Source organism: Dermacentor andersoni, chromosome 1, assembly GCF_023375885.2.
Source record: "Dermacentor andersoni chromosome 1, qqDerAnde1_hic_scaffold, whole genome shotgun sequence".
NCBI lineage: Eukaryota > Metazoa > Arthropoda > Arachnida > Ixodida > Ixodidae > Dermacentor > Dermacentor andersoni.
The window spans coordinates 312,110,124-312,128,170 of NC_092814.1; the positions used below are offsets into that span (position 1 = coordinate 312,110,124).

At 41.1% G+C, this 18,047-nt stretch overlaps 1 protein-coding gene across 5 annotated transcripts in view; it reads right to left on the bottom strand.

Annotated features, from left to right (window-relative positions):
• Window positions 1–18,047, bottom strand: part of LOC126548399 (FK506-binding protein 15-like) — a 112,275-nt gene that overhangs the window by 84,531 nt on the left and 9,697 nt on the right. For all 5 annotated transcript variants that reach the window (XM_055063382.2, XM_055063381.1, XM_055063383.2 and 2 more), the window contains exons 4-8: window positions 14,631–14,700; window positions 13,820–13,894; window positions 10,426–10,524; window positions 6,729–6,896; window positions 353–418 (exon numbers count right to left, since the gene is read on the bottom strand). In XM_055063382.2, the coding sequence (XP_054919357.1) occupies window positions 353–418; window positions 6,729–6,896; window positions 10,426–10,524; window positions 13,820–13,894; window positions 14,631–14,700 (478 nt within the window). The remainder of the gene's footprint in view (window positions 1–352; window positions 419–6,728; window positions 6,897–10,425; window positions 10,525–13,819; window positions 13,895–14,630; window positions 14,701–18,047) is intronic.

Here is an 18,047-nt window from a genome sequence, read left to right on the forward strand (position 1 = left end):
ATAATCAACCTATTACAGTGAAATTAATGAGAATAGAGCATCAAAAGCTAATTCATCAATCAAATCATTTTCGTGTTTCTCTTTAGTGTCCCTTTTAAGGGCTGCTGCTTAGGCAAGCAGCCCTTGCATCACCCACAGCTTAGGCATTGACAATGCCAGCTCCTAAGAACAAATAATGAATAGAAAATTATAGTAGTGAAACTTTAGATTCTCCTTTGATATGCTCATTCAAATACATTTCAATGTTATCTTTTTTTTTGTTACCCAGGCTTGTCATAGTGCTAGGTTGATAAAAGTTTAAATATAAAAAACCATGCCAGAAAAAAAGGAAAAGACAGGGAACCAATCCCACCTTGACTTGTTTTCCTCTGCCAAGCTTGAGCTTCTGTGGCTCATCAATGTCAGTAGTGTCAAGGACCTGGAAACAAAGGCAAGTTACTGATAAGTTGCGGTGGTCAGTTTCGCAATGCACCACATCGAAAGGCACTTGAACAAAGAGACAAAGGCGACTGATAACTCAGTGATGAAACATCACATCCACCCGCCTACCCACCCGCTAATGTGCTCAAACAGCCATCTACTGAACCCCCCCCCCCCCCCCCCCCCCCACACACACACATGCATGCAGGCACGTAACAAGAGAGAGGGTAAAGGGGTCCTGAGACTCCCCTGAAATTATTGCGACGGTAATATACTGCTCAGCCCAACTACTAATTCTGGTACATGTCAATATATGTATTATATATTTGTGCCAGCAATGTGGTTGATTCACACATGACAATAATAGTTTTATAAATGGCCACAATTGTCCACAAAAAAAACTCTCCAGAAAATAATTCCTGAGTATGGCCCTGCACACATCCATAAATAAAAAAGGCTCTAGGCAAAGTTAAATTTGTGTAAAAACAGAATGCAGTGAACTTGTGATAACATAAACCTGCAATTTGTTTGAATAAAGCAGAATATCATGTTGTCCATGGCTGTAAAAGCAGGCTTGGTTTATGTACAATGGAAAGGCAAGAGTCTTCATGAACAAGGATTTGTAGGAATTATGTGATCCTCTAGGCTTCCACATGCACTCACCAGTGCTGCTTTTCAATTAACCCTCCCTCTCATAAGCTACAAACAGTAACTTGGGATTTCTTTGAGTAAACTAGAACTACAAGTAACCCAAGTCAAGTTCATTCTAACTAATATGTGTAAGGCCTCTTCAAGCTTCAAAAGAGATATAATGGTATGCTGCAGCCCTACATCAAGGTGGCAACATTTCTATTTTTGTTGCATCGAGAATCAATGCTCAAGAATCAAGTATCTGTGCCCACAACATAGATGTGTCATTGACATCATGAAAAACTGGCTTGTTCCATTCTTGCGGTTGCAGTGGCTTCCGCCACATGCGAGTGGAGCAAGAAGTATGCACAGCACTCTTAATTTTTTTTTTTTTTATGATCAACATTATCATACCTAGCCCAGCAAACCTGCTTGTATGGCATCTGGCAGCTTCCTGGACAGTGCTAATATTCTGCGAGGCTGTCCAGGGAGCTGTCCCACTATCCAGGTAAGCCTTGCAAACTTGCACCCATCCTAAGGCCTGCGACACTTGAGGAGCTGGCTGGCAGGCTTCTCCACTAACTACATGCAAGCCATGACTAAGCTGATCACACAGCCCAACTTCTCATACAGTTTATTCTCTCTCTCTAGCCTGATTTCTACACAACGTCAGCAAATCCTGCTTTGTGCCACGAAGTCACAATAGTCACAATAGATTTTAGTATCAAATTAAAATATCTTACAAGTGTTCCCCAACCTTAATACTTGCTACATGTCAGCCTTTTATGTGTGAAAAACATGTGGCAAAGTATCTGCAACTCTGAAAACACATGTCAGTCCTCCTTTGAGCCTTCCTGATTGATATAGGTGAAAACATTTGTTTCTTTATGCAAATCACTATGAAAATGGCTTGTGCAGCCACAGGCAATTTCCTAAGAAAAGGACATCAGTAGCAGAGTACTGAATAGCTGACATATAGACCTCAGAGAGAATCCTGTCAAGAAATCTAGTGTGCTGATGAAGCAGTTACCTGTATAAATATTTTAAGACACATGAAAAGTCAAGAATGACATATCTGTTTAGCCAAGCTTTATGTAGCTTACTGTGTGCACATGTGTATGCAACTCAATTTCAGATACCGTGGAACGATGACTAAAATGTATGCCTCATATGCATATCTGCAAGTGTAGTGTAACAATTTTGTCTTGAGTGCATATTCTGTTGCAATTTCTCATTGCTATTCACAATTACCGTTAACACAGGTTTACTGTTGGACGAACGCCCTCCGTAGATACATGGTGAAAGCTTAGACAAGTGTCAAGTGTGCCTAGAAAGACGCGATTTTCTCTATCAATGTTTCTGCTTATTTCGACAGAGGGAGACACAGAACAAAAGATTGTAATTTTTCTGCGCAAAAGCATGGAACTTTATGGCGCTCTCTCCGTGAGAGTGCTTGGAAATGAGAAAAAGTGCAGCTTAAATGCAATCCTCAAACAGCCAAGGAAATAAGGACTTTCTTTTTTGAGCACGAATAGCTTACTTTTTCAGCTTAAATTATTACTGAACAGCTGCAATGACTCCTTTTGGATATACCCATCACTGCATTATTGCTATTAAATTTGCCCATCAAGTTACACAGTGGAATCTTGCTGATAAGATATCGTGAGAACCGGAAAATAAAACACATCATCCAAAAATCGTATTACCCAAGGCAAGCTCCAAAAAGCATGAAAATAGGCATACTCGCTGACAAACTCAACAGCAAAGGTTCGTGTGGCGTCAAGTGATACTGCTCCACATAACACATTATGCGAAGCAGCTTCACTCAATTCCACCCAAACCACAGCCAACGCACTTTTATTCAGCAATGTTGAAATAGCCTGTTTGTGCTGAACGTAATTCTTTTCAATGTTGGTGGTACAAAAGTTATTCTGGAAGTCACAAAGAGAAGCCTCCGTTTCCTCAATGAACTGATCAGTGGCACACCGCCAGTCGGTTAGGCCGCACTGCCGCAGCAGCACATTACTGATGGCGGCGCGCCGCATGAGTTTTTCCTTTAGTGTCGCTGGGGCTTAAGATGTTTGTGGGTCATTGGAACATTTAAGCTAGTACACTGGAATATAAAGCTATGAGCTTTAGAAATACCAGTAAAAGCCCACTACTGTTGTCGTATTATCCGATCTCAGGGGAAAACACGATTGCAATGAGCATACGAAAATACATTGTTCCTATGGGATGTTGGCGGGGAAAATAAGATGTATTACCCGGAGAAACGTATTATGCAGAATAGTATCAACAAGATTCTACTATATATGCTTGCACCAATGCAAGATTGTGGTAGCAGAATGTTTAGCATGTGCTGTGATGACCGCTGCTTGCGAACTATTTGTAGCAGCAGTCGTCACTAGCAGCATCACCACTCAGTGTTGTTGGTAGGTGGTGATGAGCACTGTAGCTGCAGGGTCACTGATCTCTTTGCATGATCATTGGAATGTGCCACGCCAGCACACGTAGCAACAGGAATGTGAAGCATATTTTCATGCGCAAACAGCAATGTGTGTATCATTATGATGTGGTATTGTGAAGGGCTGCTTTGTACAAGGTACAAGGTACACGATACAAGGTGCTTGCATCAGGAATGCCAAACTGAAGCTTCTACTCTCTCATCACAGAGGCACTGCTTTGGTTATGCCTTTTTAGCTATGTGGGTACACATATTTAGTCAGGAATATTTTAATTGCATTAGTCTTGCCTGCACTTCTAGTAAAATTTCCCATTTAAAGATGCTCACTCATCCACAAAATGTGAGCTAACCTGATTGTTTTCAGACATAACATTATTTGCCCTGCTAGACATTGACACCTTGACTTTATGAAGTTCTCAATTGAAAGCATAATTTTAAATTAAGAGTTGACTGCATTCATAATTCAGAACAAAATGGCAGCATTTACAGCTGAAGTAAACCAAATGGACACTTTTGATATACATCTAGATGTCAGTTTATTTCCGACAAACAGCTATCACTTTTAATTAGGGGCATGCCGATATCGAAATTTCCAAATACGAATCAAATATGAATACATAGCATTGAATATTGAATCGAATATTGAATAATGATTGCACATGCATTTATTAGCAAGTTGGTTTATTTTGACATGTCGGAACATTGCACTTACACTGTTACTGGTAAAAAAAATTAACCTAGTAAGTTGTTATACTAAAAGATTGTATTTGGTTCATGTTATCTTTGGAAATTTGAATAATTTTTGCTAGTTGTCTGTTCTTGCCAACCTGTGCCTTGTTACACCGCCTCAATTGCCCATAAACTCAGAGGCATTTCACCCTGTATCAGATGTTACTTGCTGTCAAGCAATAAGCTCAGGATTGCGGGCGGAAGCTGCAAAAGAGTGCACTCTCGCTGTTCGCCAACCCACGCCCCTTGCTACTGAAAGGCTGGTTTTGCTGCACGGCTTAGATGTGTCCTGTGGCTAAGCGTGTTTTACAAGTGAAATATCACCAGCTGCAGGAAATTACCGCAAAATTCAGCACAAGGCCAGACACACTTTCTTAGATTAGATAAATGCTAAGAGCCATGCTTTCTCCCACACAGTGAGCACTATATTCGATTTGTTTTGAATATTCGTATCCAATCGAATATTAGAAAATTTTCGAATACCTAGTTTTCAAATCGAATACAAATGTTATATACATATAATACTCGATAATATTCAAAATTTTTGCATATTTTCACACCCTTACTTTTAATCTTTTGCACTTATGACAAACTCTACGAGGCCATGAGAATTTGCTTACCAGAAGTTAATCTTAACGGAAATCACCAAAATTTCATTGGGTACAAGGAAATCAGCACTACTAGTGAGTAAGCTAGAAATGAGACTTTAAAAAACAGATTTAAAAAACAAAACACATTAAGCACCATGAAGAAAAAATACTTTCTGAGATGCCACACAGCAGCTATAGTCGATCATTGCAATGGTGGTGTTTGCCTTTTCTGCAATGCGAAATTGCTCCTTGATCATAAACGAGGACTTCTATCAAATGACTGCCGACAAACAACTGCTAAATGCCTTATTTTCCAAAAAAGATGAAAAAAAAAAAACTACAGTTATAATACAGAATCTGTCTCATTACATGTTGCTTACAAGACCCCCTGTAATTCAGCAATACTCCTATCAGGATGGATGAATGCCTACATGTACAGTTGACCACAAGAGTTTACAGACCACAGGATGTCAGAAAATGATGAATTTCTGAGCAGCCTCTAACAGCAGCTAGTAAAACCGTACATTACAATGTTGTTTGCGTACGCTAGTAGAAACTGGAAATGCAAATACCGGAGTGTTTCGAGGCTGCGGAGATATTCAGCTTTTTCTGAGATCCCATGGCCCCCTAAAATATTGCGGTAGACTGTACATACAGTCTCAAAAGTTTATGAGCCACGAGGTCTGAGAAAAAGAGTATTTTAGCAGTCTGGGCATGCAGCCTGGTGTTTGAATTTTCAGCCTGTAATAGCATATGCAAACAATACAGTGTTGTACGGTTTTATTGGCTACGGTAACAAACTGCTTTTAATTTTCTCAGAACATATGGTCCATAAATTTTTGATGCCGACTGCACAAACCCCATGCAATTGGGCTAAACGTTTTCTTAACAATGTCATTCCCTCTGTCACACTGTCTTTCCTTCCACAATGCAATGCAGTGACCCAAAGCAATCTGTCGCTTGACACCGTGGAATGCTGGTCAGTTAAGGCATTGTGAGAGTTCACTTTGACTAATGCACGTGCAAAAGTTAAGCTGTTCGTATTAGCCAATTCTGTTTTCACTGCATATCTAAGAAAAAGTAAACTAGATGCACACAAACTGCAAAAGCTTATTCCGTAAGTTGTTTAATGTTTAAATACTCGTTTGTACTGCTTTCAGGACCAAGTTGATAAATTCCGGGTGGTCTAATCACAGCAGTTAAATCAATGCTGATGGTAGAGCCGAAATTGTGTCACTGCTTAGGCTCATGATGCCAGAAATTACTTAAACTCCTAAAACAATGCAATAAATAAACCCTGTAATGCACAAACGCAGTTTCACATCAAGGAAAATTAGAATAACTTGTTCTCCTTTATTCCTGGCTACGGAAAGTGCATTTGTATATAAAAGAACAACAATGAACTGTTTTCTCAATTACAACTCAATTAGTACATCAATTAATCAGTAATTGGGTTGCTGAACTATCCACAACTGAAAAGTCACTTCCGCGTATCAAAAATGCTACTATGTATAAACTATGCATTAAGAGGAAGCCTTAGCTCGGGGCCAACTCCAATTTCTCTGTTCAGGACATGTAAAACACAAATGCTTTCGTGAGACAACCACTGGACTGATTTGAACAAAATTTGTTGCATTTGAGAAAAAAAGATAAATTCTCATCAAAATCCTTGATCAAAATTGGCGCAGCTGCAGAAAAACCGATTTCCTAATTCCCATGTGTTTAGATTGAAGCTAACAAGCTAAAGCTTCCTCTTAAGTTTTCCTGCTTGAAATAGAGCCTTGAGGTACCGAAGCAAGCATAGCACATACGATACATTGCGAATTACAGGGTTAAAACACTGACGCTGGTTTGAGTTACGTCTAATCAGCTGAAAAATGCAACACTGCACTGACCTTTTTGAGGCGGTGCTCCCGTAACACCCAAGCAGTGTATTTAATGACTGCTGTACTGCCAATTTTGAGGGCCTCGCTTTCAGCTTCACCAAGGATTAGGTCCTGGCTTATGATGTTATCCAGGTTGACAAGAGCGGCCCCATGACTTTCTGCCTTGGCTATGATGGCCTGAAGAAGAGGCACAAAGCAAATGTTTCAGGAGGTGGCGAATGCAAGGAGCCTAAGTGCACAGTCTTTGTGAAAGCACCGTGAAGAACCTTTAGCTCTTCACATTCAGTCGAACATGCTCAAAATGAACTGCAAGGTGTGTGAAGGCTGATATTGTGAAGTATTGACAGCATGGAACCAAACGCTGTCAAAACTACAAGTTAGGAATCTAACTCTATAATGGGCAAACATTTGTCAAGAAGGACAACCAACACTTGAATCGCAAAGATAGTGGTAAGCACGGTCGTTAAAACAGATCCCATGGGTCAAATCTATCTGCTATATACATGCCTCGCCTACATTCTAATCGCTAGTGCTTGCACACATTCAAGAATGTGCAACACTGTTTAGGACACATGCTCAATCTCATTAGACATGTCTTTTTCAATATTGAACTGGCTAAACCGTTTGTGCAATTTGTGCAATGTGTTTGTGCAAATGGACACAGGCATAATGTAGAGAGACACAAGCCAACATATAACCAGTAAACTAACCAGAGGTGGCTGGAGCAGTGTGCCACAAACTTCTAATGATTCATAATGTTTAGATTTGTCTTAAAACAAACTAAAAATACCATCACGTCTCCAACTGTTGCAAGATTGTAGGGAACAAAAATGAGACAGGTGTTCTTACCCTACTCTTGCATACGAGGAAGATTTCATGCACATATGTCTAATAAAAAAAAAACTCAAAAACCAACTTTCACAAATAATGACAATGTTACAAATGAAGTCAACATTTTGTAGGTACCCATCACTTTCTTTTTTAACTCCGTTTATGAGTCCAGCCTTTACCAAGTTGTGGAAAACAGTGGACAGCTAATGATCAAATGTGGCACTGGTCAGTGCTAAGCAGGTTTGTCTTTGGCGTAAAGAGTTATGGGCAGTGCCAACTTTCACTCAGCGCAAGCAAGCCAGACACTGGGATAAAGGTTAGCAGGCGTACTCTTTTTGTTGGCAATATAGATGGAGTTTTTTGCATTAAATAATCAGTCTGAATTAAGCCATGCATCTGACATTCAAGATTTGTGGTTGCTCGACACAGACCACAAATAATCTAAATTTGTTATATTAAAAGGGCCCTGGACCACATTTTATCGAAGTTGAGAAATTAATTTGAAGCTGAAATTACTATTTCAGAAGTACTTTGCTGCAAGAAGTACTTCAATGCATTCAGCAGAAGTGGAGTTATTGGCAATCAAACACCCACTTCATGGTGCTTCCACTCCTTCAATGACTTGCACTGTGAAGGCTACGGTGGAGTGGGGCGTAACCACAATGCTCTGCCTACTGAATGTCACCGTGACATGCAGTTAAAATTTGATTTCGGATGTTAACATAGATGCCACTACTTCCTATTTTGGCACCTGCAACGTGGCAAACACTGTTGTCTTCAGCAAGCCGCAGTGCACTTGTCAGACTCGTGGCAGCGCCCTGCGGTGGCAGCGGTATATACGCTACATGCAACTGTAGTGCATATGCGCAGCGCTTGCTTTGTGCATGACAGGGCTTGAGTGCATGCTTGTGCTCATATGCTCCAGTCTGGCCGTGCTATATGGTGTGGCCCGGCTTTCTCCGGCACCAGCTTGACCTACGGATAGTAGCCACATCCAACATGTGCATTTTGAAGCGCTATCAATTGCTCAACATGAAGCAAAGCCTGCCAAGGCATCTAACCAGGAGAGGGCCAGCAGTGAGCCCACACTGGCAAGCATGCGTACGGTCTGAACTTAAGTTTCATGTGGTTCGATTTGAGTGTTCAAAACTAGTGAAAATTAGCGCGACCCGATGCCTACGACACCTAAAATCAGGGTGGCCAAAGTTTCATGCCTATATGGGTGGCTGTGGCCGAGCGCGAGCAGATGATAGTTGGCTTCATAGGGTTTCGTACAATAATTATTAGGGGGAATTCTGGTGCTGCAATAATTCAGCAACAATGGAAATGATGGGAAGTACATGGACTTGTCAGATCTTTGCGCTTGTGGATTCAGATGTTTGTGGCTTTGTTTATTGCACTTTATTGCACTTCATTGCACTTTATTGCACTTCATTGTCGTAAATTTCAGAGCAATCTATCGCTTTTGAAGTGAAGCACGCACAACGACTATTAACTGCAACAGTTCAGCTTGTCGAGGTGGCCAAATCGAAATGCGCCAAGAATCTCAAGGCACTGACTTGCCCGCGATAAATTCATAAGTGCGTTTTATGTCGCTTGTCGATGTGTCCGTGGCATAATGGTTTCAATATCAGGTTTCTGTGCTAGATGTCCTATGTTTGAATCCTGCCGTCGGACAATTTTAATAATGCTCCCTTAATTATTTATTATGCAGTACTTTGTTGAAAATGGTGAGCTTACAAAGTCATGAGGCTGTCTGAAGCCAGAAGAACGAAGCTTAAGCAAATCCATGTACTTCCCATAATTCCCATAAAGGCTGAACTGCCCCCATTGCAGCTCCCGTAGACACTAGCACCAGAGTTCCCTCTAGCAATTATTGCATGAAACTATGGTCAGCTTCTTCTGGAAGTATGTACTAATTACTATCGAAATTCGAAAGCAGATTTTTGCCTACTTCAGCATGTTTGTTAAACTGCGTCAATAAATATAGACAGCAACAGCAGGAAGAAGCACACTGATCTAAACACCCTTCTTGATTGATGTCAGCTATTGACCAATAGTAGCCGTGTATGGGAATCTGCTATATGACGAAATAAAGCATCCAGAAAAGAGTAAGGAGCAGGCTTCTGTTGAAAAGAGCATTTGAAAAAAAGGAGACTTCGTGCTGTGCTTGCGAGCCCACATGCCGTGCACGACTGCAAAATTTGGCTGAGATGTTCACAGAAGCATATGATATGAGTGGATTATGCTTTTTCACCATGTTCGAGGGGTGGTTCAGGACCCCTTTAACGTTCTTGTGCACTCTTTTCAAAAAAGCTTTTTTTCCCCTTGGAACACTAGTTTCTACTACCCTGCAAAAGCTTCAATATTATCAAGCACATGTCTCACAGGGCAACACTTTGCTAGAAATGCTTTTAGGCACAAGATAAGATGCGAACCATTTCTAACCATGTACCAACTAGCCCGACATTAGACATTACTAAGCAATTCTCTGGCACACTGTGGCCATTGGATTGTCCCAGCTTCAAACCTATAAGCGTATGACCAGATCTAATAGCATCTTGAAGTCGCTATGCAGAATAAGGTTCCCTGTTACACATTTCTTTATTGAAGAAGAGGTATTGCTATAATTGGAAGCAACACTTTCAAAGCAAGACAAGATATACAAGAATAAGATGACTCAAGCAACAGTAAATTTTACGAACATGTTAACTGATAACCAACACTTACGCCTGACTACGACACATGCAAATGCAATCACGAAAGGTACAAGTCGTGCCAGCAAGAAATTCCCCATTTCAATCTGCATTTAAATCTTGACACTCAGAACCCCCCTTCCAAAGCCCTTCCAGTATTTGCAAACTATGTCGCCAACCTGCTTTGCAAAATTGATGAGTGCTTCTTCGCTGTCAAACTTCACAGACCAGTTGAATCGCTTTTCATCAACAAAGCTCAAGAAGTTGTTGCCCTGTACCTGTAAAATATTAAAAGTTAACTTGGCACACCAAAAAGTTACACAAAGAGTACATGCATGAAAGTGCATTGTTAAATGCAGCTCAAACAATAAACCAAGCAGTTATCACTTTGTGAAAATTACATGCCCGCATGAAATGAAATGTGCAGTTCACTCTGAGGGGAAAAAACAACTCATTAGTATCCAAACACTAGCAGAGGCTTAAATTTGGAGTGAAGGCATGCTTATTAATTTTCATTTAATAGATATCTCCATTACGTATCATGCTGGCCAATGTTTTCCCCATAAAATATAAAAATGCTGAATTTATATTAGACAAACTAGCAAGATGCTTTCCTTCAGAGCAGATGTATTTGTGCATTTCTGATGCTGAGGAGAAGACACAGGAAGTGAAACTTTGTTTATATTTAAATTTAATTTAAGCAAAATTTGCCTGTATGCTCATAATCCCCTATCAATTGGTTATTTCTCTAGAACTTTCCTATGCAACCCTCCTTCATAAAAAAGAAAAATTAAAAGAAAAGCTTCATAAATTTATCTAGAAGCTCCTGCGCCCCCCCACCCTTTTATTTTTTAACTCTGGCAGTGGACTAGCGGAACTGCCTCATGATGCCCTACAGCAACCCAAATACCTCAGAGCAACTGTTGTACATGAAAGGCACTAAAAACAAGATATTAACTAATTTTTAAAAAATTAACACCCAAGCACTCCGGTACAGATGGTTAACCAGCGAAGCTGAAACGTGCGGCCCCAGTGTTTATCATTGCGTTAATCCCCATGGTTCATCAAACAACGACTTGGGAGGCTGCCGGATTCATGGTACACAGTTTCTGCTTGTGCTCGGCTGCATGAGCCTGTTCCTGTGCCTGGGCTGCAGTATCGGCATGGCATAGACAAACTCGTTCCCGGTTCTGCTCGTGGTGTTGCTGATCGAAAGCTGCCTGCTCCTCAGGAGTATGTATGATGCGTGGTTAACCCATTTCAGAGCCGGATAGAAACTGCTGCGTGCGTGCTCGGCTGCGGCAAAGAGCAACGACGTCACTATTGGCGCAGCTAATCCAACACCACCTAGATAGCGCAAGGCCTTTTTGCTCCAAACCATGACGTCATGTTACCTAGCCTGACTGTCATAGAATCTAATGGGGATGCTTCAGAGTAGGCAACAGTGATTTTGACATCATTGTTTCATCACACCAGCCTTGTCAATGGAAATTTCAGGCTAGGTAGCGTGACGTCATGAATTGGAGTAAACAGGCCTTGTGCTATCTAGGTGGTGTTGGCTAATAGCGTGCATCTCTTTCTATCTTTATTTTTTTTTTTTCACACATGTGCATGGGGTTGCACCGGAGGAGTTTTTGGCATACAGGCGACCAACAGACGGACGGACAAATTGGCTAGCCATATACAGCTTTGCTGTAAAAATTATATACAAATACGAAACCCTGCATCTTGCAAGTGTACCGACACTACATGTGAACCCAGCAGGTAATTTCGTGCAGCCCATTTTCCTCTGTAGTCACCAGCATTTTGTTACGTCTCAACACCACAAAGGCATTAATTGGACGTTTGCCACAAGGCAAGCAAGCGCCCATCTATCAGCGCCTATCCAGACGACAATGCAGCGTGGAAACTGACTCTGGACGGGTCCCAAAAAAAAAGGCCATGACTCCACAATTACCTGGCAGCCTGAGCTAAGGATAAAAAGGGGGGAAACGACGACGACCTGGCAGTCGCAGTCAATTAGACGTTTGCCACGAGGCAAACCACCGCCAATCCATCAGCACCTATCCAGAGGTCAACACAGCGTGGACACAGATTATTGACGGGTCCCAAAAAAGGACATCACCCCACCATTACCTGGTAGCCTGAGCTAAGGATGAAAAGAGGAAACGATGATGACCTTACAATCGCAGGTGGCTTTCTTGCCACATATTCCAAACTATCGGGCTTCAGAGGCAGAGTTACTGCGGAGTGTTGCGAGCATGGGCATGGTATCACAATGGAGTCTATGACTGTGATTTGCTGCTACACAGTATTCAGATTCCCTAGTCAATTCTAGGGAAGACGACGGTATTAAAAGCGGATATTTTTCAATGAGTAGAGAGAGGGTCATGATATGAACTCGGATGTTTAACTTGCTCATGGATGGAGTGGGCTTCCGTAACTGGAGCCGTGTAATGAAGGTAATAAACCCTTTTTTCTTCGTTTTCTACAACCTGACGGTAGCAGTCGACGGGCTTGCCCTAATGCCTTTTCCTAATGCCACCCTAAGCCACAACAATTCATTTTCAGAAGGCTGATAGGGATAGCTGGTGACTAGTGTTGTTAAGTTGAACAGTGCAAAATGTGAACTAGAACATAAACACCACAAAGAGTTGGAAGTCAGCACTCGTCTTCATCTCGTTTACATCCCCCTTTTGTTCTATTCAATTACTAACGCCAGAGTCTGCGCCAGGCACCAACACATTATGGCAATACAACCAACCTTTAACCTCCTTTCTTCTGCATTTCAGCCAGAACTTTTCTGTAAATGTACAGCTGCCGTCCCACTTCACTCAAACAATAATGAAAATCTATGTCAGCTTAACAAACAGCAAACAAAACACTTTAGAAGAAAAACACACAAAAATTCTGGGATTTGACATGCCAAAGCCACAATTTGATTATGAGATTATGCGTGTCTTTAACGAACACATAAATCTAAGTAGACGAGTGTTTTTCCATTTAATCCCCATCAGAATATAGCTGCTGCGGCCAGGATCGCTCAAACCTGTGAGCTCGAGCTCAGCAGTACAATGCTCTAGCCACTAAGCTACTGTAGCAAGTGGAAGAAAACACACTACAATAGCTTGTTCAAAACACCCCAGCCCAAAATCCCAGCACTCTACACAGGAGGAGCAAGAAGGCACTTTGGGTGTGTTCAAGCTTAAGTATGATGGTGAGTGTACATCTTAAACAATAAAGTGAGCTTATTAATACTTACACCAACACTTACACCATGTATGGTCAAGCTGAAAGAGGGAGGACGAAGCCAAACACTAGAACAGCTATGCAGAAACATTTGCAGGAGGGAAAACTGGAGCAACCATATTAAAGCACATACACAGCATGCATTCTTCAGTTAACTAACCAGGCTCTGTGGGTGCCCGTGAACATTTAGCAACCTCACACTTCAAACATGGCTTAGTGCCAAACAACAACATACTCTGGGCCCTGCTCGACTCCACTGAAGGTGAAGTTATTAGCTACGCAATAGTCAGGAAAAAAAAAAGGCAAAAGGCAGGTTCAACTCACCCTGATCGTAAATTGTGCATTAATTGCAGCAACAGCCAACTGTTGCTGCTTCTCTTTGTATAAAATAAGCTTGTACTGAAACGAGAATGGAACAAATGAGAAAAAATTACTTTTAAATGCAAGTGTCGAGTGTTTGTGGTCCACCAAGCCAATGACAGATGCTGATGACAGCAAAATAGTGTAGAAAAAATCTTAATGGAGTTTTCACAGAGTGAGGCAGTGCCCCTACACATAATTAGGAGAAAAACATGTATCCCTGCACAGTTTGTTCAAAACATGAAACGTACTGGATGGTGCTTTCAAGAAAAGAAAGAAAGTACAAGGTATACATTTCAGCACTTGTCTTCAGCTCTTGCTATTCTGTTCCATGTTTCATTGTACATAGCATGCAGTGCAGCTCTCATGCTGCAGTGACAGAAAGGTATACCAGGCAGTGATCACTGCAACGTATCTGAAACTGATGCACCCCTGAAATGTCTAATCTCATTGAAAAAATTATTTAAAAAAATGCTGAAGCAAAGCATAATGACATGGAGTGCCAGGGGGCGAATGTTTTGCAGAACATCGAATTTGTCATGACTTCAACCACAAAAAATAACTACCTAATGTAGTCACAATACGAAACTGACAGCTGTCAAGATCACAACAAAGTTATGTGAATTGTGCGGAGAATCGGTGACAGTGTTGGAACAACATGAGGAAAGGAGTATGGGGGGATAACAAGCATCTAAGAAATGTCTTGTATCTGTAAACACCCATGCCACTGTTGCATAATTGAGTGCTGCATACTGGAACTACTAGTATGACTTACATTTGATGTATCATGGTTTCCTAGCACTGCAATGCCTAGCTTTCCCTGGTTGCTTGGCTGTTTTCCTTCGCTGGAAAAGAAAAAAAGAATATATATTATATGGCCATATGAAGTGAAACTTTAAATTTTTACTTCAGTAAACTAAAGGTATTCCCATGCTAACTGTTATTTGAGTGAAATGAGCACAGCAGCCTAGCCTTGGTACTTTGGATAAGGTAATACTGAACTACCTTCTAGAAGTTGGGAGACAATATTTGTAACACTTTACAATATAACATTCATTGTGAAATATAAAGACGTCATTATGTAGGTCATTATTCAGGTCATTACGAGATTCGTAATGACCTGTGAGCACTAAAGAATTGGCAGGCATCAGTTGATGTTGAGCTAAAGCAGTTGTCGACTAGGCTCCGGCTGTAGAAGTCGATATTGTTTCAATGAAAAGTTTGGTCGTACATTACATCGCCCAAATCACTGAACATAGCTAAAGGCATTTCCACACAGCTAAAACAATACAATCGTGCTGTGAAGACCCAGAAAACAGACTTCGCTGCTGCAACTTGCTATTCTTTGGAACCGCAGATAAAAGCGAATCATGGTTATCATCAGAATCAAAAATTGTTGACAGATGTAACCAACACCTTGGTATCACTATCGATCCAGCTCAAATAGACCGTGCACATTGCCTCGGCCAATGCAACGATAAGAAGAATAGACTGGTCATAGTCAAGTTCACATTCTTTAAGGATAAGCAGCGCGTATTAGGAAAAGGCTACAAGTTCAAGAACACTAACTTTGCTGTTCGCGAGAATTTTTCTATTCAAAGCCGTAGCGCTCGCCGCAAACTGATTGACTCTGCAAAAACTAAGAACGCGCAATTTAAGCTAACCCTCGATAAACTAAGAATCGATAACACTGTGTACACATACGATACAATGTCTACTGCTGTAGTTCCCCTACCCCGATAGCAAAGACCTAGACTGGAAACATGTGAATAAGAAAAAAACCAATTCACCACATGAGCCTATCGTGCCCTCGCACCTATCCATATCATTAACTAATATTCTTAGCATTCTTCCTAAACGCAATGAAATTTCATCATACTTAGATGACTGTGAATGTGATATATTGGCACTTATAGAAACTTGGCTCAGCTCTGAAATTACGGATGGCGAAGTTCTACCCGATTCTAATGTTTACACTATCTATCGCAGAGATAGGGACGACAGAAGAGGTGGTGGGGTATTGCTCGCCATAAAAAAACATATCACCTCATTTCTTCTGCCGATGCCTTCGAGTCTTATAATTCTGTGGGTCGGTGTATCATTTCCCCAATCGAATACAATTTATGGTGTATACTACAGACCAACCGATAGCTCCTACAATTCCACTTCCGAATTACATGATAACATTACCTCTATTAAATCCAAATATAACAAAGCTGACATTTTTCTTCTTGGTGACTGACTTTGCAGACATTGATTGGCAAAACTTGCGAGGCCAATCACGTGCATGTTGTGAGTTCTTCAACTACCACTTGATTTTTCCCCTGTGCAATTACCAGACCAACCCACTCGTATCAATAACATTTTGGATCTTGTTCTATCGTTCGCGCCCGAGAGGGTTAACACTATCACTTTTGCGGATGGGTTCAGTGACCACCGGTTATTACAATTCACAGTTCATACACCTTCATGCTCATGTCACCTGAAAACTAAACAAGTATTTATTTTACAAAAGAGCAAATGTCAGCGCTATTAACAATGGTTTGGAAAGCTTGATGTCATCATTCTTAGCAACTTTTTCTGAGTGGACAGTGAACGAGAATTGGTGCCAGTACAAAGAAAAGTTAATGGAATTAGCACATGCACATATACCAAAGGTCTGATTTCGCATTAACTCATCGAAACCATGATTCAGTAAAGCTCTTCGTGCTCTAAAAAAATAAAAAGCATCTTTACAGGACTGCCAAACGTGCGGACACACCTGTGTCTTGGAGCAAACACAAGTCTTGTGATGTAGCCTACTGTAATGCCCTGTGTCAAGCCAAGCAAAAGTATTTCTCCTGCGATCTGCAATCACTGCTTCAAAACAACCCCCCAAAATTTTGGAAAACGATTTCTCCCGTTAAAGATTCTGACATTTCACAAATGCTTGATAGTACTGGCTTGCCGATTGCACGAGAGCTTTCAGCATTTATCTTTAACAATTACTTCATGGCCGTATTTACAAAGGAAGACCATTCGAAAATACCAACACCCATCGAACTCGATTATCCACACAAGGCCCCCATCAATATAACAACCACTGGTGTTGCCGAGCTGATCAACAACCTCAAGATGTCAACTTCTTCCGGCATGGACGGTATAAACTCAAACATCATAAAATATACAGTAGTACCCTCTAGCACAGTCCTTGCTTGTTTCAACAGTCCCTCTCAACAGGGGAAGTTCCGTATGACTGGAAGGTCGGTAAAGTTATACCTTTTTTTAAGTCTGGTGATAAAAGCGCTGTTAATTACCGCCCAATATCACTAACAAGCGTTCCAGATAAGTTACTAGAACACAATCTTTTCAAACGTAGCAAATCACTTGTAAACTAACAAGTTCTTTACACATCAGCATGGTTTTAGAAAAGGATTATCATGTGAAACGCAACTATTCAAATTGACTACGGATATTTTCCTAAACATGGATAAGGGCCCACAGACAGATTCCATTTTCATAGACTTCGCTAAGGCTTTCGATCACGTTTTTCAGTGCTGTCTCATAGCTAAACTTTCATGCTTAAACATCGATTCCCTAACAGCATCTTGGATAAAAAATTTGTCATTCTGTAAGCAATTCACCGTCTTCGATACCTTTATTTCCAGTACCAGCGATGTAACATCTGGTGTACCACAAGGAAGTGTACTCGGACCATTACTTTTTCTGATCAATATTAATGACCTGCCATCCGAAACAACGTCATCTATTCGCTTGGTCACAGACTATTGTGTGATCTATTGTCAAATCTGTTCACCTTCCGATCACGTTGCTCTCCTTGGCAAATGACCCTAAACACTAATAAATACAAACTAATAACATTCACCTGCAAAAAGACATTTTCCGCTTTCGTTCACTCACTTGATAAGAACCCCGTCACACGCACCAACTCATACAAGTACCTCGGCATTCTCCTTACACCTAATCTGTCATGGTCTGCGCACATCGAAAAAATAACTGCTAAAGCCTCACATACGCTCGGTTATCTAAAACGTAACCTGTGCGATGCTCCAACCCTCACCAGACAAATCACCTATCAGACTTTCACAAAGCCACAACTGGAATTCGCAGCCCCTATCTGGTCACCTCATCAAGCTTACCTAATCGGGACTCTTGAATCAGTCCAAAACCGCACCGCCCGTTTCATTGTCTG